This window comes from Phalacrocorax carbo, chromosome 17, assembly GCF_963921805.1.
Source record: "Phalacrocorax carbo chromosome 17, bPhaCar2.1, whole genome shotgun sequence".
Lineage (NCBI taxonomy): Eukaryota > Metazoa > Chordata > Aves > Suliformes > Phalacrocoracidae > Phalacrocorax > Phalacrocorax carbo.
The window spans coordinates 12885908-12911798 of record NC_087529.1 but is presented as its reverse complement, the minus strand read 5'-3'; the positions used below and the strand labels follow the sequence as shown (position 1 = coordinate 12911798).

At 63.2% G+C, this 25891-nt stretch overlaps 1 protein-coding gene across 20 annotated transcripts; it reads left to right on the top strand.

The window, feature by feature from the left end:
• Window positions 1–466: 466 nt before the first annotated feature.
• Window positions 467–24864, top strand: ELN (elastin). Of its 20 annotated transcripts, none has more exons than XM_064467573.1 (33): window positions 469–734; window positions 7647–7700; window positions 8177–8203; window positions 8391–8423; window positions 9641–9685; window positions 10304–10396; window positions 11016–11081; window positions 11167–11214; window positions 12346–12417; window positions 12660–12686; window positions 12894–12965; window positions 16013–16054; window positions 16546–16614; window positions 16910–16954; window positions 17090–17173; window positions 17267–17326; window positions 18217–18321; window positions 18414–18464; window positions 19877–19990; window positions 20072–20131; window positions 20290–20454; window positions 20565–20624; window positions 21080–21217; window positions 21431–21484; window positions 21713–21847; window positions 22031–22078; window positions 22503–22544; window positions 22728–22787; window positions 23247–23273; window positions 23701–23742; window positions 23955–23984; window positions 24104–24154; window positions 24275–24864. In XM_064467573.1, exons 1-33 carry the CDS (start codon window positions 656–658, stop codon window positions 24322–24324), a joined length of 2148 nt encoding a protein of 715 aa, XP_064323643.1. In that variant the 5' UTR covers window positions 469–655; the 3' UTR covers window positions 24325–24864. The 20 variants fall into 20 exon arrangements, with proteins under 20 accessions (XP_064323659.1, XP_064323652.1, XP_064323646.1 ...); XM_064467574.1 differs by having other exon boundaries at window positions 22503–22546; window positions 22745–22787; window positions 23232–23273; XM_064467571.1 differs by having other exon boundaries at window positions 470–734; window positions 23232–23273.
• The last annotated feature ends 1027 nt before the right edge of the window (window positions 24865–25891 follow it).

Genomic DNA, 25891 nt, shown 5'->3' with positions numbered 1-25891 from the left:
GAGGCCGGACACCCCGCGCCCGCCACCTAACGGCCACCGCCGGTGGCGCCCCGCCGCCGCCGGGCTCCGCGACCGGCTCCGGGCCGGGTCCCTTCCCCGGCACCCCCCGACACCCCGCGGCTCCTCGCTTGACACCCCGCTTGCACCCTCGGGACCCCACATCCCTTCACCCAGCCGGTCCCCACCTCCCCACTTCCCCCCCCCCCCCCGCCATGTGCCCGGTGCCACCCGGGACGCGGGACCCCCCGGTGCCACCCGGGACGCGACGACCGCAGCCCTCCCCTGCCCGCCCCCCCCCACCCCGGCTGCCTTGGCAGCTGCCCCCCCCTCCAGCTTTTTTGGCAAAGGCGCTCCCGGATTGGAGCGAGCAGCGAGGGAGAGGAATTTCTAAAAAAAAAAAAAAAAAAGGAAAAAGAAAAAAGGAAAAAGAAAAAAAAAAACCCAACCAGCCAGCCCAATCGGCTGGAGAGGCTTGTGTGTGTTTGCCCTTTCCTCATGACGTAGTGTCCTGTGTCTCTCTCCCCCCTTCTCCCTCTCCTTTTCCCCTCCCTCCTTCCAGCCCCCCCCCTTCCCCTCGCATCCTTGGAAGCAACAATTAAGCAGCTCTGGGATAAAACACACTGCCTGCGGGAGTACGGGGGCATTGCTTCAAGAGATGGCAAGGCAGGCAGCTGCACCCCTCCTTCCCGGAGTCCTCCTCCTCTTCTCCATCCTCCCGGCTTCCCAGCAAGGAGGTAAGGAAAGAAAAGGCTCCCTCCCACCGGCCCCGGCCAGCGTTTTTCCCCGGCTCTGCAGGGACCCTCCTCGGGCCCCGGGGCTCGGCTGCCACCCCTCGCTCAGCCCCGGGCAGCCCCACTGCTGCCCCGGCTGCGTGTCCCCACCGAAGGACAGGCAGCCCCCTTGCCCTGCCTTGGGGACACCTCCGAGGGTGGGAGAGCAGCCCCCCTGGGTGTCACCTCTCCGGAGGGTTCTTTGCCCCCCAGCCCAGTGGGTGGCATGTGCCGAGCCCGGGTGGGGTTGGCGGGATGTCCCCGAGGGGGGTGACACAGGGCAGTCCGGGAATGGCACTGCTACGTGAAGCCGTGAAGCACTTGTCGGGAGGAGGCTGCGAGGTGCTGCATCCTGGAGAGAGGCTTGGGGACACCAGAGGCTTGGGGACATACAGTCAGGGCACAGGGCAGGACAGCACTACCAAGCTCCCCCAGGGAGTGCAACTGCAAGGGACTGGAGGAGCTGGCACCCGTCACCCCTCTGGTGCGATGGCCGTGTGAGCTGAAGGGGCAGCAGAAGCGTGCATGTGTGTGCATCCCGCAGCTGATGTGTGCGAGCTGCTGCGCAGTGTGTGGCTGCGACACAGCCTGCCGGGCTGGTGCGGCTGCAGAGCAGCTCAACCCACCCAAATCGCAAGCTCTGGGTGCCTGGGATGGCCCTCGCGCCCTCCTCCTTGCACTTGCATCACCAGCATCAGGTCCATCCCCCAGTGCATGGCATGGGCCATGGCTCACTGGCTGGTCCCTGGCTGGGCAGTGGTAGGGGCTGCGGGGCAACCCAGTGCACACAGATTTGGGAGGCAGCAGCCAGGGCACAGCGGTGTGAACCCATGGTGCTGCATGACGAAGCCGGAGCAGCCAGTGAAGCAGATGCCTGCCCACCGGACAGCTCGCATTTTGTGGTTGGGCCATGGGCATGCACAGAGAGGCGGAGAGTGGCGCTGAGCACAGATTTATAGCCCGCTGCAATGTCTAAACTGGGCAAAGGTCTATAAGGTGGGGACAGCGGGGGTCAGGGATGGGGCAGCCACCTCCAGCCAGCCAGGCGGTGGTCGACCCGTGCTGTTCCGTGGAGAGCGTGTGATGGGCAGAGCCAGCATCAGCGATGGGGTTGGTGCCAGAGCCATTGCATGGGGCTTCTCAGCCACAGAGGACTGAGGACCAGAGGACAGGAAAGGGCAGGATCCCATGGCGAGGGGAGGGCAGTGCCAGGGCTGCATGTGTCAGCAGGCAGCTGCAGGCTGGGCCACCCCTTGCCCAGGGCAGAGCCCTCAGAGCCGGTCTCTGCAGCCCACAGTGTTGTCTGCCAGAGCCCTGCAGCTCCTTGCTCTGCCCCAGTGTGGTCAGCTTCTGGGACCCTGACCACAGGCTGGTCTGCCCCTGGCCATGCAGGCAGCTTGACCCCAAAGTGGTGCCAAGCCAGGCAGCTGCTTGTAAAGCCAGGCCACTGTCAGTCTCTGATCCTGGGCAGCTACAGCTCAGGGTCAAGGTGCCATCCCTGAAGCAGCTGTGGGGTACAGCTCAGTCCTGGGCACTCTCTGTCCCTGGCAGTGATACTCTGCACTGGCTTACTGAACCACGGTGGCTTTGCTCCCCAGCTCTCAAGCAGTGGCCAGCTGGGAAAGTCTCAGGAGGACTTTGGCCCTGGGGTGAGACCATGCAGCAGTTTCTGAGCAGTTTGGGGCTGTTGGCCCCTCTCCAGTCCTTGGCTCAATCTCCAGGGGTGTTTGCTGGTTTGGGAAACAGCTCACAGAAGAGGTGGCCCTGGCCCTGGAGATGGTCCCAGTGCTGATGGGGACATGGTGGGAGGCTTCCCCATGCAGGAACGACCAGTGTCTCTGCAGTTTGGTGTGCTGCATGGCACCAGGCAGGCTCAGCCGTGCTCCCTGCCCTGGCAGCCCTCAGGGACTGAGCTGGGACAGAGGCACGGCCAGTGGCACAGGGTGGGGGGGATGTCAAGGTACTGTGGGGTGCACCCATCTGGAGAGGGCTCAGGGCAGCATCCTCCTGCACCTGCTACCAGCACAGCTCCAAACCACCCTGGCAGGAAAGAGACCCTTGAGAGATCCCAGGGTCAAGGGATAAAAGGGGGGAGCCCCGCTGCACACACAGACTGTCCCCATCAGAGCAGTGGCCCCTTCTGAGGGGCTGAGCCCTGAGCTTGCAGCAGCTGGTGGTACCTGGGAAGCTCCCAGCAGCAGGTCAGGATCAGCTCCTGCTGCTCTGCACGCCCCGGGGAGCAGAGCTGTACTGGGCACCGTGGGGTTGTGCATGGCCGGATCCAGGCTGCTGTGTGGGAAAGCTGCCCTATGATTCCCTAAAAGGTGCCAAGTGCAGCGTGTCCCAGTGTTTGGAGAGGGGCATCCATCCCTCAGTGCTTTCATCCGCTCCTCACTGCTTCCCGTGCCAGAGCACAGGGGGGTCCCCTAGGAATGACACCCCCAGAGGGGGCGCAAAAGGGACCCCAGAGGGTCCCAGCCATGCAGGCTCTGGGAAGATGGGGGGCAGCTCAGGTGGATGCAGAGGCTGGCACCCACCAGCATCCCAGCCTGGGCACCATGGAGACCCTCCAAGGACACCCAGACACCCAGGGCACACCTGAAAGTGGCCAGGTTGCCCCAGGGCCAGTAGCGCCAGTTGGATGGCATCTCCCCTTCCCAGCCCGGCACCTCCCTGAGGCACTGGCCTGCTGGGGCTGGTGCCTCTGCAAACAACTTGCAGGGTGTAGCTTGTCTGCCAGCACTCAGAGATGAAAGCTGAAGCCTTGGGGGGCTGGAGAGGAGCCAGGCTCTCAACAGCAGCCCCCCCCTGCTCCCCCCTGAGCTGCTACCAGCACGCTCAGGCCGGGATGCAACGCAGCTTCAAAGTTGCTTGGAGACTACATGTTTCCAAAACCGATTCTCCCAAGAAAAAAGAAAACAGTGGCAGGAGGGAGGAAGGGAACTATCTGTGGCGGTTATGCGCTAAGCCTCCTCCAGGAGCGGTTGCCCACGGGTGCAGAGAGGGCGGCAGGGTCCACTGGCGGGTTTGAGGCTTGGCTGCCCAGTGAGGGTGTGAGCTGGTGTCCTGCAGTGGATCCTGGTGTTGGTCTCAAAAGGAGGGGAAAATAAGCTGTCGAATACAGAAAACATCTGTATTTCTGGATTGTAAAGAAAGCTGCAAGCAGTGCTGCAGGTGGAAGGGGTACAGATGATACAAACAGTGGTGAGTCAGAAATAATACGGGTGACAAAATAGTGCAGATGTTGCAGGTAGTGACCTGTGGTACAGAGGCATGGAAGAAAAAGTCCAGTTTCTATAAACAAGGCTCCATACTGGATCCTGAACACCTCCAGGGGTCAAACCCTACCACAGCTAGGGCAGCACATACGGATGCAAATTATCCTGCCCATAGCTTGAGAAGACTTCCCTGGGTGGGTACTGGGGTGCTGGGGGCCAGTCCTGTGCTCCGCAGGCTTACAGCCAGTCCCGGCCCAGGGGACAAGCTGCACGATAGGAGAAACTCCCCTTCCCGGCGTTCCAGCAGCTCGGGCCAGGGGCAGAGGCAGCGCAGAGCTCCTTCAGTTACAGGAGGCTGGTGACTCAGTTTCCCCTTCCTCGATGTGCCAAAGGAATGTGGGATGGAAAGGCCAAAGGGGAGGCATGTCATGCTGGGGAGCAGACCCTGAGCTGGGCTATGGGCTCCTGCCTTCAAGGCTGGGGAGGGACGGGTCCGGGGAAGGACAGAGACCAGCTGGAGACTGATTGCCGTAGCCCAGTGTGGCCCCAGGGAGCCCACAGCGTAGCTGGTGCCAAGTGCGTGGGCTGCTGTCAACAGCTGAGCTGCGGTGGTGCTGCTGATGGATGGGTTTGGTGACGCTGGAGTGAATTTGGCTGCTTGAGGCTGGTCCTCAGCCCGAAAGCCAAGCGGGTCAGCGGCCCCTGTGCCCCCTGGCAGTGCCTGCACCGGGGAGCAGACCCTGAGCTGGGCTATGGGCACTGCCTCCCCACTGGGATGAGCCCGGCTCTGCTGGCGCCAAGGCAGCTTGTAAAAGAGCTTCAGGAGAAGTGCAGAGCCAGCTGTGTTTGGCAGCAGAGCTAGTCAGGGATAGCAGCAAGGGGAGAGCAGCCTCCTGCGATGCTCCTGAGCAAAAGCCTTGGCTCCCCAAAGCCACGGGGCATCCCCCCCAGCCATCCTGCTGCCTCCCCGGCCATCCAGGCTCCTACCAGTAGTTGCTGACACCCTCCACCTCCTGGTCTTGGCATGGAGATAGTTCATGAACCAGCACATCCTCTAATCCTCCAGAGGTGCAAACCTGCCACAAGACACTGGGGTGAGCACAACACCTTGGCCCTGAGATGGTGTCTGGGGGATGCCCAGGGAGGGGGCAGCGACAGTGGCACTGCAGTGGGACCCCCCGTCAGGGTCCGCAGCGCCCAGGAGGGTGACAATGAAAAAGGGCTGAGTATGGTAGCCATGGCTCCGGGCAGGTGTCACCCGGACCTTTCCAGGGTCCCCATTCACCCCAGTAGGGCTGTGAGCCATCCTGCCTTGTCCCAGCCTCCCTGGGGTCTCTGCCAGGCAGCGCTGGCACAGGGGGACAGAGGAGTAGGAGAGCTCAGCCTGGGTCCCTGGGGTGCCTGGCATCACCCCAGCACCAGGGACCTTGCCTGGCCACAGGGAGCTGAGGCTGGGGGGAACCATGGGTGCTGAGCGTAGCAGGGACCCTCCTGCTTGGTGGGACACTGTCGCTGTCCCTGGGCACAGAGGTCCCTGACTGGGTCCTGGCCATCCTGCCATCTCTCTCCCAGCAGTGGTGGGGCGTCCCCTCCCAGCAGGGCGGGTGGGGGAGGACAGGCGATGTGTGGATGCTCGGAGTTTGTTTGGAAACAGGGAAGAAGTTGGGATTTGTTTTTCCAGGCTGGGGGGGGGGGGTGGGGGTGGGCGGGAGAATGTAACGGGAAAAGAAGCTGCGCTGTAAACCCCTGGCCGGCAGCCGGGGCGGGCTGTGCTGTGCCAGAGGGGTGAGCCGGCCGGCCGGAGCGATGACCAAGCACATGTCCCCTCCACTCCAAAGTACATCAGCTGCTCCAGGGCCGGATTTGGCCCCAGACCCTGTCAGGGCCCTGGGAGTCATTTGTGGGGGCACAGGGCTGAGCCCTGCTCTTTAGCATCGCTGGGGCAGGTGGGGACTGTGTGATGGGTCCTGGCATGGGTCCTCTGCGTGCATGTACATCCCAACGGGTTTGTGGGTGTGTGTCCTGCCAGTACGTGTGGCCTGACATCTGTACACGCACAGTCTGACACCCTTCCTGCCTGTGTGTGTGTCTTGTCACGCCTGTGGGTGCATCCCATCGCATAGTCTCTCTGTGCTGGGGGTCCATCCCAGGTGCCTTGGGGGACACACGTGAGCAGGGCCCAGGAGACACCCTCATCCCTGCCACGTTGCAGCTGGCAGCTGTTGGGGCGAAGAAGGAGGGCTATGGGGCGCAGCAAGGGGAAACCCCCAGAGTTTCCACCACATGGGAGACGGAGAAGAGATGTGCAGCACAATGTCCCCCTCACCGTGGTGTGCCAGCTCTGGCACCCGCCTGGCACCTGCTTGTGCTGGCTACCCTGCCCAGTCCCTGGGCACTGCACAGCCTGTGGTGGTGCTGCCAGGGCTGTGCCATTGTATGCACCCAGCTCCTGTGGGTGCGGAGCCCCCCCACCCTGGCTGGGGTGCTGGGGAGGCCACTGCAGCCTTGGAGGAGGACAGCAGGTCCTCAGCTCTCAGCCATGCCACCACAGGGTCCCTAGTGCCTGTCTACCCTGAACTCCCTCCCCTTTGCCCAGAGCAGGCAGAAGAACTGGGTGCAGCTTGCCACAGGGGTGCTGGCCACGGCAGCCCTGTGCTTGCCTCTGGCAACCCCCAAATCCTCCTGCCGGCCTCGCTGCAAGCCCTGCCAGCCTCTCTGCAAATCCCATGGCATCCCCCCAGTGCCAACAACATGCCCCAGCCAAAAGAGGAGCATCCCTCTGCATTGGAACCTCCTTGTGCTGCCAACCCACCTGCAAGCCTCCACACCATCCATGGCCCTGAGGGGCCAGTGGGGACCACTCAGGGGATGGCTGCCTGGTGGTCTGCAGGAGACACACTTCCAGCCAAAAATTATCACTGTGGTGTCTGACCACGGCCTCTGAACATGAGCTCCAAATGCCCTGTAAGGTGATGGGACCTGGGCGCTTACCTCAGCTTTGCAGAGGTGGGCAGAGGGTCACAGGTGGTTTTGATGGGTCTCAACACTGTCCCCCCAGTCCAACACCCCAGTCCTGCTGATCTGATCTGGCTTTTCCAGGTGGCCGATCAGCAGGCAGGGCAAGGCAGGGCAAGGCAGGGCAGGCAGTCTGGGCATGGGGCAGCCACAGCCAAGCACGGTCAGGCTTGGCTGGGACCAGCGTGGGCTGCAGGGATGAACTGGGACAGCGTCACCCTGCCATGCATGACCATGCCTGGATCCATCCCCCAGAGCCACGTGAAGCTGGAGGTGATGGAGATGGCACGGGCTGTGGCATGGGACAGGTTTTGGGAAGCAAAGTGGGACACCAGCCAGACCTGCTCCATGCCAGCCCCATGTCCCTCCCTCCCTCCCATGCAGGGCCATGTCCTGCTGACACCTCCACCAAGATGCCCTCCCTGGCTCCTGGCTGGGGCACCTCCAAGCACCACTCTTACACTGGGGAAACTGAGGTATGCAAGGAAAGGCAGGGACCTGCCCTTGAACCCTCGTCCCTGAGCTCTGCATCCCACTCCCTCTGCAAGGAGCAGCTCTCCTTCCCAAGGCGCACCCCCTGCCCTGACCCACTGGATATGCTTGGATCCCCGGGGCATTTTAATGAGGGTCTCTTCTCTTGCAGGGGTCCCTGGTGCTATCCCGGGAGGGGGGGTCCCAGGAGCAGGCTTTTTCCCAGGTAAGGGGTTCCAGGCAGCACTGGGGGGGCATCGCCCTGCTTGCAGGAATGGGGTGGGTGCCTGAGGAGGACCCTGGGTACCTCTGAGCCAGTATGGAGGGGTGGGGACCTGCCAGCCAGGATCAGGGGACATGGGGACACCCTGTCTGGCTGCTCAGCCCTGAGTGGCTGCCCCAGCAGCAGCCCCATGGCGTGGGGATGGGACTGGGTGGCAGTGCCAGGCTTACACTGGGGGTCACTAGCCCAGGGCTGGCACCTACACCCTGCCCAGCCCTGGCCACAGGAGGTGCTCAGAGGTCACAGCCTGTCCCCAGTGTTTCAGCCAAAAGCTTGGGGACATCCCAGGGGGAATGCCTCATCCCCTTGCAACCTTGTGACCCTCTCTGCCTCCCCATGCACCCCTGGGAGCCTGGCATGGGTGGGTGGGTGGTGGGTGCTCACAGGAATGGGTGCTAAGATTGTGCCGTTGCTCGCAGGTGCTGGTGTTGGAGGTTTGGGAGCAGGTGAGTGCTGGGACCCATTTGCCCAGGGTGTGCCAGGATGGGGAGGGGGGCAGCATCCCCGTCAGAGCTGCCTTGTGGGAGGCAGGGGGTCTGCCACGAGGCTGGCCCTGTCCCGCACAGTGTCCCCACCTTGGGGCATGCTCAGAGGAAGGATGGCTCTGACCCCTCTCCACTCGCTCTCCCCTAGGACTCGGGGCTGGAGGGAAACCTCTCAAACCAGGTAAGAAGCCTTTCCTTGGCTCTCTTGCCATCTCCGGCCATGCCAGTGGCCAGGATATTTCCTGACCCCTGTTGTCCTCATATTTTTTCCACATGGCCAAGGGGAGCCCCCCCAACTTGGCACCCCCCTTGCCAAGGCACGCTGCAGCCGGCACTTTCCACCCTGCCCTGCCACACTAACCCCCACCAAGCCCCCACAGCCGCAAAAGAGCCGCCTTCCCTTTTTCCCTCGCTTTAGCATACTGCCCCCTCCCCTCCAGTCCCCATGGACTGCCCTTTAGGGGTGCTTGCTGCTGGCAAACCTGTGCCAAAGCTCCTCAGGTAGATGCAAAGCTGGGTAATGCTCGCGCAGCCCTGTCGGGAGCTGGTGCCTGTGGGAAGCTGGCAGCGCCTCCGCCTGCCCGTGCTCATGGCCAAGCAGCTTTTGCTGGGGCTCCTGAAGCCCACGCTGGGGTTTGTCTGACTGATAAATGAGGAGGCAGGAGAGAGATGAGATGGTGGCAGGAGGACGCAGAGCCTGAGGGCACCAAGCTGGGCATGGCTGGGAGGTGCTGGGGCAGCAGGGACTGAATGTGCAGAGGGTAAATCTGGTGCCAACGGAGATGCCCAGTCCCCATCGAGGTCCAGGGAGATGCTTATTTGGGTGGAGACCTGGGTCTCCCCTCCCTGCCCACCCCAGGGGTACCTGCTGTGCCCCGGGGCAGGGGCACCCTGCAACCCCCCAGCCCCCCTGAGCCGGCCTGTCTACACAGCGGGAGCACCAGCCTGAGGCGGGGGCCGGCAACCTCCGTTTACTCAGATTTCAGCTCGTGGAAAGAAAAACAAGGCTCTTTATTTCGGCATAATTAAAACCAAACGCGGTGCGGCCGTGAAGCCCCAGCCGGAGCGGTGTCCGCGCCCTGAGCCAAAGGCAGTGGAATTTGCGCCTGGAGGGAGCGAGGGCTGATTAGCCCCAGATGTTGGAAGGCAGTGCTGGCCGGAGCCAGAGGGACTCATTCCTCAGCCATAAACATTTCGGCTCTGTCCCCTCATGGCCTGGCAGGGTGGGCGAGGCAGAACAGGACGGGATGGGGGACCAGGATGCTGGCAGGCACGTTTGTCACCCATCCCTGTGCCTGTCCCTGGAGCATGGTCCTGTCCCACTGGGATGGTGCAGTGGGCTCCTGCTCCTCTGGCCTTGGCCGTCCACCCTCTACCTCACCCCACTTCTCTTTCCAGGGGTCGGAGCCCTCGGGGGACTCGGCCCACTTGGCCTGCAGCCAGGTGAGCACAGACCACCGGCCGCCCCCACTCCAGTCTGTCCCCAGACAAACACCTTGGGAACAGCATGTTACTTGGCCCCATTGGGTGCTCTCAATAGCCTGCCTGATGGGTCCCACCTGGGCTGGGTGCTCTTCCCAGACCTGAGGGACTGGAGGCCACCAACGGGCAGCCCTGTGGTCCCTCGACATCATGGCATCAGCCATGGCTGGCTGACCCCATGCAGCGATAGGCGAGGAGGGACATGGGGTCCCCATGGGGTCTGCAGCAGGCGGCAGTGCTCGCATGTGGCCCGGCCAACCTGCCCAGGGCCGCAGGGCGCCCCAGCGTGCGCAGCAGCTGGTGGCACCGCAGCGTGCACTGGGTGGCATGGGCATAGCTGGTGACGGGTGGGATGTGGGTGGGAGCAGGTATTTGGGGGGGTTACAGAGAGAAACCAATGCAGGACAGGTCAGCGCCTGCTAACCACCGCCTTGCCCAGCCTAACGCCAGCTCCCAGCACCCCTGCGCAGCCCCCCAGGCTCACCACCCCTGCACCCACCATGGCCATCACGGAGAGAAGGACACCTTCTCACCAGCTGCTTTTTGGGGATGCTCACGCTGGTTGTTCTCCTCCCGCAGGTGCTGCGGGTCTTTTCCCCGGAGGTGTCTACCCCGGGGGTGTCTTCCCAGGTGCTGCTTCTGCTGCTGCGCTCAAGGCTGCTGCGAAAGCTGGTGAGTGCTGAGGGTGTCCGATGTGATGCTGGGCCAGGCAACCATGCTGGGCAAGGCAACAGTGTCAGGCACGGCAATGCCAGGGCTTGGGCGGCCCCCGGGGACTCCAGGTGTCCCCTGGGTGCCTGGGTTAGGAGAGCTTTCCCTGTGGAGCTGGGAGCGCTGCAAAAGGGAGGTGCTGCTCTCCATGGGGATCTCTGCTGATGCAGAGGGACTCTGGCACATCTTGGTGTGCTGAGGAAGGGGCATTGGCCAAGCCTGAGCCCCCAGGAGCGGAGAGCACTGAGCTGCCTGGTCCCGGTGCCCAGGTCTAGGGTACCCATCCCTGGTGCTGCCTAGGGGTGTCCCCTTCACACCCCAAGAGCTGTCCTGGGCTTGTCCCTTCCTTTGGTACTGCTCCAGCCATCCATAGCCCACACCGATACTCTTCCCAATGCCCCCAGGTGCTGGCATTGGTGGTGTGGGTGGAATTGGTGGACCTGGTGGCCTCAGGATCTCCAAAGGCAGGAAATACCCCTCATCCCCAGCATAGCTGAGCCTGGGGCAGATGCATCTCCATGCCTGCCAGGGTGGGCAGGAGCCAGAGCGCCGGGGCTCAGGGGGTCTCTGCTGCCTGCAGGTGCGGCGGTACCAGGCGGGGTGCAGCCTGGGGTTGGTGCAGCAGGGAAACCCCCCAAAATACCAGGTAGGTATATGGCCCTGAAGCAGGGGGCCAGGGCGGGGAACGGAACTGCATGGGTGCTCATCCCTGCCTTTCTCTTGCCTGGCAGGTGCTGGGATTCCTGGAGCTTTCCCAGGCGGCGTGCTCCCTGGTGCAGGTGAGCTGGGGGTCCCCACCCCTCTGGCAGTACCGTGACCCCTGGTCGGGCCCCTACCCTGCCAGCAGCACCCTGATTTGAGTCGATAGCTTTGTGGCCAGCTGCCCCCTGGGCATTATAACACCCCCCCTGCCTGCCCTGCCCACACAGGCAGAGCACGCTGCAGCCCCATGCTGCCCACCTGCCTAACACCCTGCCTGCCCCATCGCTGCTGCCTGCAGTTTCCAAACCCTTTTTCTGGGGCCGTAGTGACATTTCCACCATGCCAAAGGCGGGGGGACCCTGTGTCTCCAGGGATCTTGTGCCAAGCTCTGCGGGAGCAGGCGGCATCAACACTGGGAGAGGAGCTGGCACAGACCACGCCAGGGCCAGCTTGCCCAGCCAAAGGCAGCGTGGGAAGGAGGGGGAGGAGGTGGCGGGAGGAGAGGAATTCCTCACTGCAAAGTAATTTGGGGGAGGAAACTTGTGCAAACAAGATGTTTCGACATTGTCAGGACGAGAAGTGTGTTGCTGGTCAGGAATGTCTTTTCCATGTCTGAAAATGCCTGAGTTATAATGAAAGACATTTGTAAAAGGGAAAAAAACACCAAACGAAATGAAGAAACAACACCAAAAACCCAACCCAAATGACTGCAAGGCCAAAGTGCTGCCTGTTGCCCCTTGAGGGTCAGGGCTCAGTAGGCAGGACCCTGCCTCTCGCTCCCCAAAGAGCCCCAGCTTGCACGAAGCCACTGCACATCATCAGGGCAGAGAGCCATGCCCGGGCTTGGCTATACCACAGCGTGGGCTGGTGCTTTGCTGTCACAAGTGTGACCCACTCATGGGTGCCATGTACCCTGCAGGCATCCTGAGCTCCGGTGTGGGCACCCTGGCCCCCCACAAAGCACAGGCAGCCGCAGGGACAGAGCAAACCCTTCCCCGGCAGCTCTGCCACGGGGGTGCAGGGAGGCTGGCACAGGGGTGTCCCAGCAAGCACCCAGGGGACGGGCATACCCTGTCCCAGGGTACAAAGGTAAGTGCTGAGCCGGAGACGGGTGACAAGGATTTGGGAGCTAGGTGCAGGGGTCTCGGGTACCAGCAACGCCACAGTACCCCGCTGTGCTCACCTGGCCCCTCTGGTCTCTGCTGCAGGTGTCCGCTTCCCTGGCGTAGGGGTGCTGCCCGGAGTACCCACTGGTGCTGGAGTCAAGCCAAAAGGTCCAGGTATGTCCCCTTGATCCCCTGGGGACACCGGAGTGGAGGGTGGGTCCAGGGCTGGCTCCAGCTCTGTCCTCATCCCCACCATGCAGGGCTGGCTCCTGCCCATCCTTTGGGGACGCAGCCCCACAGGGCACATGGGTGAGCGAAGCCAGCCTTCAGCTGAGCTCACACGGCCCACGCAGACTAGTTTGGACCCCAAAGACCAGCCCCAAGGCTCATGTGGGTGTCTTTGTGTTTCTGCCTAGGAGCAGGTGCCTTCGCAGGAATCCCTGGTGAGTGTTGCGTCTCTCTCGCCCGTTCTTCTCTTCTTTCCCAAGCCTGTTCAACACAGCCAGGGGGAGCCATGCCAGAAGACGCCTCAGGGCTTCCGAAGCCACCTGCTCTTCTCTCCTGGGGTGACCCGGGGTGGTGCCCTCTCGTAAGGACTGGTGGCAGCCTGGGCGCAGGCTCCAGGTGAGAGTCTGCTGTTGGCTTTGCAGGACTGGGAGGTTTTGGAGGTCAGCAGCCCGGTGTCCCTCTTGGGTATCCCATCAAAGCTCCTAAGCTCCCAGGTAAGCTGCCACAGCCAACAGGGCTGGGGGTGAAGCACCCCCAGCAGTACCAGGAGAAGGACCCGCCGTTCCCCAGGGCTGTGCTGCCATGCCCCTGGGTCCCCTGGACCTGGCGGTGCTGTGCTGGCCCTGGGACTGCAGGACAGAACAAGGGGCACTGGGCAGGTGAGTCCAGCAGCAGCCCTGCCTATCGCAGCCCCAGAAGCAGCTGTGTGGATGCTACTGCTGGTCTTGCCCCTAGCCCATGAGGATGATGCTGTGCCTCTCTCCGGCTGTGGTAAGGTAGGAAAGAGCATGTTCTGGGACATGCTTTGGGCCAGGCCACCCCAGGCTGTCCCTGCTGGCTCCTCCTGGCACAAGGCACAGCCCTTTCAGGGACCGTTTATTTTCAGTGGCTCCTGGGGTTGTGCCGGGCATCTCTGGGCATTCACCTGGTCCAAATGTCCCAGCTCGGCTCTAGCCAAGGCCAGCAATGGCAGGCAGGTAGTGGGGATGGAGCTCCAGGCAGGTGTCCCACCCCAGTGCCAACCCAGATGAGGCTCAGCCCCAGCCCAGGGAAGCCTGGGGGTGCTCAGCACCCATTTCTCAGGCTGGGCTGCTCCGGGGACCTCCATCTCCCACCCTTGGCTGGGTGACAGCTCTGTCCATCCCCAGCCGGCCGTGCCCACTCAGGAACAGCAGCAGGAAGGGCAGTGCCAGGCAGCCAGAACCGGGTGCTGTGCTCTCCAAGGGCCGTGCTGCCAGCTTACTGGTCCCAAGAGCATCCCCAAGGAGGAGGGCAGCCAGGTCCGGGCGGGGACCCACACCCCTGGGGTGCTGGGGAGCGAGTAGATCCACAGGCATTTTTCCACTTGCTGAAACAAGTTGCTGCAGGCAGGAAAGCCTTGGCAGGGGGAGCCCACCCCCAGGGAGCAGGTCCCAGCTCGGCACGGGTGCCAGCTCCGGCAGCTCTGCCAGCTTCCCCCTGCCGGGGCCCGTCGCCGCAAACAGCGGCAGAAATACTTGGCCCGTGGAGGCTTCCTCCCGCAGAGGCAGAGTTACACTCGTTAGGGTGACTCGGCCCCGCCGCCATCGGATACCGTCTGGCCTCCCGGCCGCAGCCTGGCCCCAGACTGCCTTTCATGGGGTGCCTGGTGCGGAGAGCAAACCACTGGCGCATGGCGCGGCTGCGCCTGGCTCCATCCCGTGGCGGCCCCGCCAGTGGCCTGCAGCCCGGACGGGACGCCGCTGTCGGCTGACCCACTTTACGGGGAGCCTTTGTTAAATAAATCAGGGGAGGACACCCATCCCCTTGGCCAGGGAGCCCCGTCAGTGCATCACGCCTCTCACAGGGACCAGCAGGACAGTGGTGGTGTCCCCACACGTGCTTTCAGCTGCTGGGTGCTGCCTGGCACCCTGGTCCTTCCCGGGACACTGGGGGACACCAGTTTGTCACCTCTGAGGGCGTGGGGCTGGCAGCGTGGGGACACAGTGTTGAGGCTCTCACTTTGATGCTGTGGGTGGACCCTGGGACTGCCGCACATCCCGGTGTCCCCTGCACTGTGTCCCAGCTGCAGTAGGTCCGAGTCAAGAGGGGACAAAGGGACAGTAAGGAAAATAACATTTTCAGTGGAAAGTCTCCTTTTAGGATGATTTGCTCCAAATGTCCTAGCCAGCTCCTACTCTCCACTGTCCCCGGTCAGGAGGCGGTGCCAGGACCACCCCGCTCGCTAGGGGCTCAGCCTGTAGCTGTGGCTGAAACCAGGGTCCCACCCAATGCCGTAGGGATGGGGACTGCTCCTCAGTGCCCAGCTGTGTTGGGGTGGCATTGGTCTGTGCAAAGCTCTTTCCATGCCAGCCAGTGTGCCCATCGGCCCTGAGCCACCCTAGCATCTGGTGGCGTCCCTGTGCCGGCACAGGATAACTGCACACAGCCCCGAGCTAGGGGCTGCTGTTGCATCCAGCTGGGGGTGGTGGGGAGCTGGCCTTGGACCCGGCAAAACCCTCGGAGACCCAAGGGCTTGGACTCTTGACCCTTGGAGTCACCTCCAAGTGTGTCACCCAGTGCTGGACCCTTCCGCAGCTTTGGGGTGAGTGAGGGGCCGGTGAAGTGCCCTGGGATGGGCAAGGAGGGTCCCAAGGTGGGGGGGACACCCGGCACAGCTCACAGCCACCGCAGCCTGGAAAGCCTCTGCCTTCCAGCAACGCCGCGCTGGCGTGGGACATGATCGGACAGCCTGGCAGGGTGGAGGGAAATCTGGTCCCCACATGCTGCCTGCGGGAGGGGATGGTGTCCCGTGCTCAGGGAGGTACTTTGCCATGAGCAGTCCTGTCCTGGCTGCAGGCAGCCGCATCCCCGCCCTGCCGCAACCCCCTCCGGTGGGAGGGCTTGGTGTGTGAGACACCCTCCACGCCGCTCGAGGTGTCCCCGTTGGGGATGTAGTAGCCTATCACCCCTACTCAGGCTGCTGCCAGCAGTGATGGGAGCTTGGTGCTGCTGGCTCCCAAGCGCACGGTCCTCACTGAGTCACAGGCATCCCTGCACCGTCCCGAGTGGTGGGATCCTGCTCATTCGCAACGAGACATTTCCCTGGCTGCGATGTTCCCATTCATAATCCCTCACCGCCCCTTTGCGCCAACCTCCTAACGAGGTCACGTTTCAGCAGAGGCTCCCAAGCCCTGATTCCAATTAAAATCTTTCATTCAAAGCTGGCCGTGGCACAGCCAGCTGGGTACAGCTCATGCCGTGGGGCTCCTGAGGACCCCCCGCCAAAGCACAGTCGCAGGAGGCTCCTGCAAAACCAGCTTCTGATGCCACAGCCCTCAGCGTGGGGCTGAGAGTGGGTAGCTCTTTTTGGAGCTGCTGCTTCCAAGGTGATGGAGAAGACCATCTCCTGGCCCGGCTCCGTCATGGGGGTTTGTATCCTGGAGGATTTACTATCCCGATGGAAGGAGCCCCAAGGGCTGGTGCCGCACAGCCGGCTGGCAGAGAGGGGCTACACCGCGGGGCAGAAGGGGCACGGCCACGGGCAGCCAGGTGCTAACCCGCCACCTTCTCTCCTCTCCAGGTGGCTATGGATTGCCCTACAGCACTGGTAAGCTGCCCTACGGTGAGTGCTCGTAGCCCTCGCTCCGCGGTTGTAGCTCCTCGTGGCTCCGCCGGCTGCCACCGTGGCCTTGTGGCCATGGACCCCTGGGGCGATATGAAGGGCATTCTGCTCCCAGGGCAAGGTGGTCCCTCAGGGCACCCTTGCCTTGCCCTGCTGTGATGTCTGTGGACCCGGATGGGAGCAACCCGGCTCTCCTGGCACCCCACGCCACGGGGCCGGGAGCCATTAATCCGCAGGCATGCCGCAGCACCGGCTGCGGTCGGCTGGCTGGCTGGCTCTCTGCTAGGACATGTCCTGAGCCGCAGCCAGCTCCAGGCAGGGATGTTTGAACTGGCATCTCAACTGGGGGGAGCTGGCTCCGGCATCCCCCCCACACCTCTCGACGCCAGAGGGGGGAGATCCTTTGGGCCGAGGGAGCTGCTCCACCTGCCTCACTCCGCTTCCTAGGGCCAGTGCCTGACCTGGTTTTGCCTTTCTGTTTGTGATTGCAGGCTTCGGCCCCGGCGGGATAGGAGCCGGCATCGGGGCAGTAGGAAAGGCAGGGTACCCCACCGGAACAGGTACACTCTCTTCCTAGGCGGCCCCAGGGTGGGGGACTGGCACAGGCATGGCGTGGGGACCAGGCACCCCAGTCACTTTGCAGGTCCTCTGATGGGGTTTTGGGCATTGCCTGGCTGTCTGGTGGCCCCAGGGTGGCAGTGTCACCCCAGGGACAGCCTGGAGGGGTGCATCACCTCCCAGAGAAGAGGGGGCTGGATGCTGACAGGAGGGGCTGGTCCCAGGGTCTCTGCAGGATGGGGGAGCTGAGGTGGGAATGGTCTCAGGACCTCAGCAGCTGCCCATGTCTTTCCCCAGGAGTCGGAGCACAGGCAGCAGCAGCGAAAGCAGCAGCGAAATATGGTGAGTCACCCTCTGCAGGCACATCCATCACCCATCTCCCCAGCAGGGCAGCTGCCCCCTCCCTCCTGGGCTAGGGGGCATGCTGGATCTGTCCCTGCATCACCGAGCTGATGGTCCCCTTCTCCCCTACGGCAGGAGCCGGTGTCCTGCCTGGGGTTGGCGGCATCCCAGGAGTCGGCGGAGTGGTACCCGGTGTTGGTGTAGTCCCAGGAGTTGGAGGTGAGGTGATGATGTGGCTTGGCCCTGGGGCTCGGGGGGGGGAGTCAGCTCTCCCTGTTCTGCACCCCTGACTCTCTCCCGCTACCCTGGCAGTTGGAGGGCCGGCAGCGGCGGCAGCAGCAGCAAAGGCAGCGGCGAAGGCAGGAGCTTTCGGTGAGTTCCCTGCTGTCTCAGACAGATCTGGCTGCTGCCTGTGGGGCCGGGCTCATTCTTGGGTCACGGAGGAGCCATGCATTGGTGCCAGGGCTGCACAGCTTCCCCGCCTGCCCCACCAACCCCTGCCTCATCTCCTGGGGTGCTCTTCCAGCCCCAGACCCCTGCCCCGGCTCCAGTGTTGGCTTGCTGGAGCTTGGGGTGAGGTGAAGGCACTCTGCTGAGCCGGCAGCTTTTGTAGGTGGAAGGCAGCAAGGTGCGAAACTTGTCCCCCGGCTGCAAGGGGCTTTGCCCCCTTAGGGGCAGCTTCCAACAGCCTGTTGGGAGAGCTGGGTTCAGGCATAGCAAAGCCTGGTTTGCAAAACTCAGCTTTTTGGGGGTGGCTGGAAGGCTGACTGGCCACCTCGCAGTACAGCGGTCTGACAAGGGGCAGTATGTCCCCACTGTGCGCGATTTCTCAGTAAGAGATGTGGTTTTGCTGTGCCAGGCTCTGGCAGGGTGTCCAGGGAGACAGTGTCTGTAACGAGCGGTCATTCGTTAGCGGAGGGTGATGCAGAGCTTGTGTTTGCTGCTGCCCTCCTTGGCTGTTTTGCGGAAGAAAAGCGAGTAGCAAACAACTGCTCATTGGAGCATCCAGAGGAAATGCGTCAGCCCTGGGGGCAGCTGGGATTTACAGCCACGGCCTTGGGGGGGCTGCAGGGGAATCTGGGAGCTGGGAATCCCAATCCTGGGTGCATCCCAGGTCCCCTGAGCTGCTGGTTTGGGAGGTGTAGAGAGCCTACCCCAAAGCCAGGTGCTGCAGAGCCTCCCATGACAGCGGGGGAGACCATGTCCCCACCAGTGGCACAGGGTGTTTTTTGGGGGGTTCTGACTGCTCTGCTTCCCTCCAGGTCCAGGGGTGCTGCCCGGGGTTGGTGGTGTCCCAGGCCTCGTGCCCAGCGTTGGTGCTGTCCCCGGATTGGTGCCCGGTGTTGGAGGTGTCCCCGGGGTGGCAGGTGACTGTTCCCAGGAGCCCTGTCCCCACTGCCCAGCTCTGCGGGAGGTGCAGGGGCTGGTGGCTGAGAGTCCCTTTCTCTCTTGTCCCCAGGTGTCGGGGCACCAGCAGCAGCAGCAGCAGCAGCAAAGGCAGCTAAGTATGGTATGTGCTCCATGGTGCAAGGAGCTCCCCAGCAGCTCCCTGGGGACCTCTGCTGACCCTCTCCACCCGTGGCACTCAGGGTGCCCCCAGGCAGACAGGTCTCCCCCGGGGACCACCCATGATGGCTCATTACGGGGATGGGGACGGGATGTGCCCAGCCCAGTTCTCAGCTGCTGCATCCAGACTTGGCTTCATCCCCAGGGCAGGACCTTCTCCCTCTCTGGGGTTTGTTCAGGCTGCTTTGTGGAGATGAATGGAGGAGACCAAACTCATGTCTTTGGACCCTGTCCGAATTCTTGGGTTCTGTACCAAATCTGTTTTTCAAGCTGCAGACCTGACTCAGGGTCTGGTGCCTGCGGGCTCAGCCTCGCTGCCCAGGAGGGCAGAGATCACTGGCAGAGGGACCCCTGCCCAGGGTCACCACCTTCCGAAAACCTGGTGGGATCCAGGAAGTGCATCTGATTTGGTCTAGCAAGACCCAGGGGCCCAGCAGGTATAACCACCCACAAGGGAGCTCCGGTGAGGAGGAGTCAGAAGGGACGAGGAACATGGACGAGCAGCAGGGAGGCTGGGAGCATGGGCACAGAGAGGAGGCAGAAATGGCCGTGAGGCTCCACGCAGGGCTGGGGGAATCCATGTGCTGCTCCAAAAGGCAGTGCCAGAGGTTACATGGCCAGGTCCAAGGACCTTCTCCTGCATCATCAGTGCAGAGCCCTGGGAGTCCCCTGGGAGCAGCCATGCTTGATGGCATCTTTCCTTTGAGGGCTAAACCTTTGCTGGCCATTTCTTTCATTTATTTTCTGCATCATGTAGAAAAAAATTCCCACCACATGCCCAGGGAAGGCTGGGATTTAGGAAGAAACTTGGCAGTGACAAGTTAACGGGTGTGTGCCCTGTGCTGGGCGCCAGGCACCTGCCGAGCAGGGGGCCATGAGGACAACCCCTCTGGCACTGAGCTCTTCCACAAGTGACCTGATACTTGTCCCTGTGGCACTAATGAGTGCCAGCAGGTCAAGGCTGCCACTGCCCTGGGCAGCTTCCCAGTATGGCCAGTGCCCAGGGCACCCAGCCCTTCCAGGCAGCTACTGGGGACCACCTTCTCCTCCATGGCTGCAAGGCTTGATGGCCCCACGATGAGGATCATCTGGAGCCCCCCGTGGAGATGAGGATCATCACGGTTCCTTGTGCTGGTGCCTTTCCATCCTCTCTTTTATAACAGCAGATTTACCGTCCTCCCTGGGGCCTCTTGGGAGACACGGGACCAGTCCCTCCCTTGCACCACTGTGCATCTCTCATGGTCGAGGCGGTGGGGCTCTCACGGCAGCACGATGACAAGAGCAGACCTATGACAAGGTCCCACCTTCCAACTGTTGCTGCAAAAGATCTAACTTCTCTCCTCTCATTGCCTGCAGGAGCTGGCGTTGGTGTTCCTGGCATTGGCGGTGTTCCTGGTGTTCCTGGTGTTGCTGGGCTGCCTGGTGTGCCTGGCGTGGCTGGGGTTCCTGGTGTGGTGCCCGGTGTTGGAGGTGAGCGGTCAAGCTGGTATGAGCTGATGGGCTGGTGCTGGCCTCGCTGATCCCCTGACTCTCTCCCTTCTGCCCCTGCAGTGGGTGGCCCAGAAGCTGCGGCGGCCGCGGCGAAGGCTGCAGCGAAAGCTGCGGCATTTGGTGAGTCACTGTCATCCTTTCCCAGGGAGGGAGGAAGGATGCTTGCAAAGAGGCAGTGTGCAGGGCAGCCCTGGCGCTGTGGATGGTGGGGAGGTCAGGGGGACCCCTGGCTACGGAGCCTGCCTGCTCCCTGAACACATCCCTGGACCTCTCTGCAGGAGCAGGACGTGTGCCTGGAGTTGGCGTGCCCGGTGTCGGCGTGCCCGGCGTCGGCGTGCCCGGCGTCGGCGTGCCCGGCGTCGGCGTGCCCGGAGTTGGTGTGCCTGGAGTTGGTGTGCCTGGTGTCGGCGTGCCCGGTCTGGTGCCTGGTGGAGTCATACCAGGTGAGATGGTGCCTAAGGGATACCTGGGATGTCCCCAGTGGTGCCAGCTGACGGGTGCCAGCGTGGCCACCATGGCCCATCACTGCCCCTCATACTCCCCTCTCCCCCAGGAGTTGGAGGTCCAGCGGCCGCCGCTGCTGCCAAAGCAGCTGCCAAAGCAGCCAAGTACGGTAAGTCGGGATTTCTCTGGGGTTATACTGCATGTCCTGTCTCCTGCCGCCTCCCCACCCCAGGCTGTTCCCCTCACTGGGGCTGAGGGCCTGGCACTGCAGAGTCCCTGTGAGTCAGGCCGAGGGATGAGCTCTCTGCAGGGCTGTGTATGGGATGAGGTCCTGGCTGTGTCAAGGAGTGATCTCCAGAGAGCTGGTCTGCATGGAGGGTCCTGGGTTCACCATCCATACACCTTCCCATGCATAGTCCATCCACCCTCCCTGCTACCCACGCATCTACACCAACAGCCAACCAACCAGCCAGCGACCTCAGTATCCTTCTGTCCACTCATCTGTCCATCCATCCATCCATCCATCTCATCATCCATCGTGCCTTCCATCCATCCACTCCAGCCTGTCATGCCTTTTCAGCTGGATCCTTCCTGAAGCCCCAGTCCTTCCCTCTGTCCTTGCAGGTGGCCTTGCTCCTGGTGTGGGTGGCCTTGCTCCTGGTGTAGGTGGCCTGGCTCCTGGTGTAGGTGGCCTGGCTCCTGGTGTAGGTGGCCTGGCTCCTGGAGTGGGTGGCCTAGCCCCTGGCGTTGCAGGTGTCCCAGGTGAGGAGGAGGAAGGTGGGGGGTGGTGGCAACCTGGCTCATGCGGGGGCAGGCTTGGGGTGGGACAGGAGTGAGGAGGACCTCAGTGGTCTCCATCAACTCATGGCCATCCCTTGGGGGATGCAGGTGAGGCAGGAGGCATGGGCTCTGCCTAGCACTGCTGGAGAGGAACCCCCTGGGGACACTGACCCCCCTCTCACTGTCTCTGCTCAGGGGTCGGAGGTCCGGCCGCAGCAGCAAAAGCAGCAGCGAAGGCAGCTAAATTTGGTGAGTCAGCTGGAGAAGCCCATCCCTCTTGAATCAGCCCACAGCAGGCAGCCCTACCCACCCAGCAGCATCTGGGGTCTCCCCATGAGCCCTGGCATGGCACGGACTGGTCCAGGGGGAGCTGGGGGACTTTGGGGGTGGGCACTCCGTGCCGGGCACATAATCCTGCAGGAGTATGGGGATCACAAGGGGATCACCCCTATGCTGCCTCACCCCCTCTCTCCACAGGTGCTGGTGTCGGAGGGGTGCCAGGTGCGGTGCCTGGTGTCACTGGAGTGCCAGGAGTGACACCCGGCGTCGGTGTCGTGCCTGGGTTGGTGCCGGGTGTGGGGGTACCTGGTACTGGCATCCTCCCCGGGGCAGGTACGTGCTTTGTCACACTCCGGCCAGGGACCTGCCTGGGGACGGTAGTGGCTGGGGATGCTGAAAGCCACCAAGCCACATGGAGGGGTGGTGGTGGGGATGCAGGCAGGATGGGGGATGGTGGCACATGGGAGGGGTGCAGGGGTGACTCTCCTAACCACAGTGTCCTCATTCACTTTGCAGGCATCCCCCAAGTAGGCGTGCAGCCTGGTGCTAAACCTCCCAAATTCGGTACGTATCTCTGCCACTCTACCCCAGGTCCACTTCGGACCATCACCAGGAGCTCTCCTCATGTGGCCAGCAGGGTGCTGGCCTGGCTTTGTGTCCCCTGCATGCCTTCTGGTGTCCTGGCGGTGGGTGGCCCAGGTGGGGGAGGTGGTGTGCTGTCACCCGTGGGTGCAAAGTGCCACCTGTGCTCCCTCCCCTGGACTTGCTGGGGACATTTTTCTCTTGCTCTGCATTGCCTGTAGCAATGTGTCATGCAGGGGGTGAGCCCTCTCCCGGTCTTCTTGCTCTGGGTGCTGTGAGATGGGTGCTGGGGACACCCACGATGTGTGTCAGGGCCACTCCAGTGGGTTGAGGACTGGCTGGGGGTGCTCCAAGCTGTCGGTGTCAGGCTGCAGGGGGTCAGGGGTTAATGTTCTCTCTCCGGCAGGTGTTCCCGGGGTTGGAGTCCCAGGGGTCGGCGGCATCCCAGGTAAGTGCTGCAGGAGCTGAGCCCAGGCAGCGGGGATGTGAAGGCAGAGGATGCTCCCCCAGGGCATGGGGGGATTGGGGCTGCCCGAGGAAGGATGGGCACACATGGGGCTGGGCAAGGAGCGGATCAGACGCTGCCTTGCTGCCCATCCCCACTGGTGTTCACTGGGCATCCCCGTCATAGGTGGCCTCGGAGTCGGTGGCCTTGGAGTCGGTGGCCTCGGAGTTGGTGGGCTTGGTGCGGGTGAGTGGTGCTGGCCCCTGGCATCAGGGCTCCCCAGGGCTGGGGTGCAGGGAGCTGAGTGTCGGCAGCATGCTGGCAGAGTGCCAAAAAGGAAAGGGGATGTATGGGATGTGGGGGATGCGGGGTCGCTTTTGTCCCCTCCTGGATCCACGGCACGGTCCCATCCCACACAGTCACGGTGCCCTTTGCCCCATCTTGTCTCTGCCGCCTGCCCTGCTCCCAGGCGTGATCGGAAAGGAATGCCATTGCTGAGCAGGTACCGAGGGCCATAGCACCAGTGCTGCCCATGCCATGGGGACAGGGGACGGTACTGTACCATGTCCCCAACATGTGAGGGTGCAGGTCCCTGCCTGGGACCCTCTAGGCTCATAGCAGGGTCTGGCTGCAGCTGTGGGGGGCAGCGAGCCCCAGTTGGGGCTGCACTGATGCCCCTCTCTGACGCAGGGATCTTGTATCCAGGCGCTGTTGGGAAACCTCCCAAGCCAGGTAAGGAACAGGGGCTGCTCCAGCCAGGGAGGCCAGAGGGGTGACCCCCATCCCTGTCTCCTCCCTGCCCCCATGCTCCCTGCCCTCACCAGGGCTGTCCCATCCCTCAGGTTTTTTTTTTTTGGGGGGGCTGCAGCCAGGTGAGTGCCGCGATTTGGGGCTGGGATGGAAGCGTGTCCCCTACCATGCCACGCTTGTCCCCACGCGCTGTCCCCACCCTGCTGCTGTCCCCTGCTGTGCACACTGCTGCTGTCCCCTGCTGTGCGCACCATTCCCCGGGAGAGCACCCCGAAGCCAGGCAGGTGCCTGCGGGGACAGGGGTCTTGCAGCAACCCCTGTCCTTGCAGTGAGCCAGGGTGTCCCCAGCCAGGGTGGGTTGGGTGGCACTGCTGTCACAGGCTGTCACCAGCTGTTGCTTTCTCCCCAGGGGCTGGAGTTCCTGGCTTTGGTGTGTCACCGATATTTCCAGGTACCGTCCCCATCTTGGAGCCTTGGCATGCACCCAGGGCACATCTTGGTGCCCAGCTGGCTCACGGGGACACGCACAGCCCACTGTGCACAGGGTCACGGCCTGGGGAGGGACCCAGGGGACCGGGCTGAGAGGTGGGGTGCTCTGATGGGGGTGTGGGGTAGAGCAACGTGGGCACCTGGTGGGTGCTGAGGGCTTCGCTCTGCTTTCAGGTGGGGTTGCCGGCCAGCTGGGATTTGGTGGTGAGTGTCCGTCCCGCGAGTGGAGCATTTTTGGGGTGGGGAGGTGCATATCCCCCCTACACCCAGTGGTCTAGCAGGGTTGGGTGTCCCACTCACCCTGCTCTGCCTCCTCCCCGCAGGGAAGCCTGCCAAGACCTTCGGAGGAGCCCTCGGTGCCCTGGGCTTTAGAGGTGAGTGCTGCCACCAGGCAGCCCCGCTGGGGCCAGATCCTGCACCCCTGCCCTTGTCCCAGCCCCCCTCCCAGGAGTCCCGGGGGTGCAGGGGGGTCTCACCCCTGTGCACCCCCCCAGGTGGCGTGGGCTGCGCACAAGGGAAGTACTGCGGGAGGAAGCGGAAGTAACCGCCCGCCGTCACTGATGACCTCATGAACTTTGGTGCTACTGCATGGTCCAGAATGTAAATCCCAAGCAAAGCTGAGACACACCCCCTGCCACCCCAAAACCCCGGACCCCCCCATGCCGGGGCCAACCCCGGTCCCACGTTCCCAGGAGGGACCCTGCGCCTCTGGCAGCGCCCATCCCCCCCCAGCCCCTCCGGCCTGGCAGGGAGCGCGGAATAAACTGTGGGGAGCAGCTGTCCCCCTTGGTGCTATCGCTCCCTGTGGGATTTGGGGGGATGTGTCTTGGGGTGTCACCCCCTCCGCCAGCCCCAGAGCTGACCCCGTGGCGGTGGGGGCAGGATGTGGGGCATCCCACATTGGAGGGACGGAGGGAAGGGGGTCCCGGTGGCAGGGGGCTGCATGAGGGGGATGTCCCTGGGGGGACCGCGGGCAGGAGGGGCTCAGACCCTTCATGTTACTCACTTTGTTATAACTGGGTGGGACACCCTATACAGAGGGATTCGCTTCCGACAGAGTAATAAAGGACAAGTTTTTAAAGGACTCTGGCTCCATCCCGTGTCACACTGCGCCATCGTCTTGTGCCTGTGGCTCTGCCCGAGTCTGGGCATGTGCTGTGTCCTTGATCCGGGGGTGCCATTTGTCCCCCTACATGGTCACAGCCCTGGGACACAGCGTGTGGGTGGGAGGACAACTGGGGACCCAGAGGGATGCCCAAGGCCCGTCCCACAGTGACAGCCTCAGGAATGAGGGAGACATCCATGTTCTGTCCCCTGGTGACACCAGGAGATGACTGGGATGTCCTTGTCCGGTCCAACAGTGACAGCCCAGGGACCCAGAGGGAGGTCTGTGCCCTGTCCTATGGTGACAGCCCTGGGATGATGGGGACACCTGTGCCCTGCCCCATGGTTACAGTCCAGAGACCCAGGAGAAGGTCTATGTTCTGACCCATGGTGATGGCCTCAGGACCAGGAGGGATGTCCATGTCCAGCCCTTGGTGACAGCCCAGGGGACGAGGGATACATCTGTGTGCTGCCCTATGGTGACAGCCCAGAGGATGATGGGGACACCCGTGCTCTGCCCCATGGTGGCAGCCCGGGGGTGATGGGGACACCCGTGCTCTGCCCCATGGTGGCAGCCCGGGGGTGATGGGGACACCCGTGCCCTGCCCCATGGTGGCAGCCCGGGGGTGATGGGGACACCCGTGCCCTACCCATGGTGGCAGCCCGGGGGTGATGGGGACACCCGTGCCCTACCCATGGTGACAGCCCGGGGGTGATGGGGACACCCGTGCTCTGCCCCTTGGTGGCAGCCCGGGGGTGATGGGGACACCCGTGCCCTGCCCCTTGGTGGCAGCCCGGGGGTGATGGGGACACCCGTGCCCTGCCCCATGGTGGCAGCCCGGGGGTGATGGGGACACCCGTGCCCTACCCCGCGGTGACAGCCCGGGGGTGATGGGGACACCCGTGCCCTGCCCCATGGTGGCAGCCCGGGGGTGATGGGGACACCCGTGCCCTACCCCATGGTGGCAGCCCGGGGGTGATGGGGACACCCGTGCCCTGCCCCATGG

Bases quoted from the DNA above. Each gene is read 5' to 3' on its own strand.
- ELN (XM_064467571.1), top strand. From the start codon at position 656: ATGGCAAGGCAGGCAGCTGCACCCCTCCTTCCCGGAGTCCTCCTCCTC. The intron at 18,322-18,413 runs GTGACTGTTCCC...TCTTGTCCCCAG, and splicing joins AGGTGTCCCCGGGGTGGCAG to GTGTCGGGGCACCAGCAGCA. The intron at 23,274-23,700 runs GTAAGGAACAGG...CTTTCTCCCCAG, and splicing joins TGGGAAACCTCCCAAGCCAG to GGGCTGGAGTTCCTGGCTTT.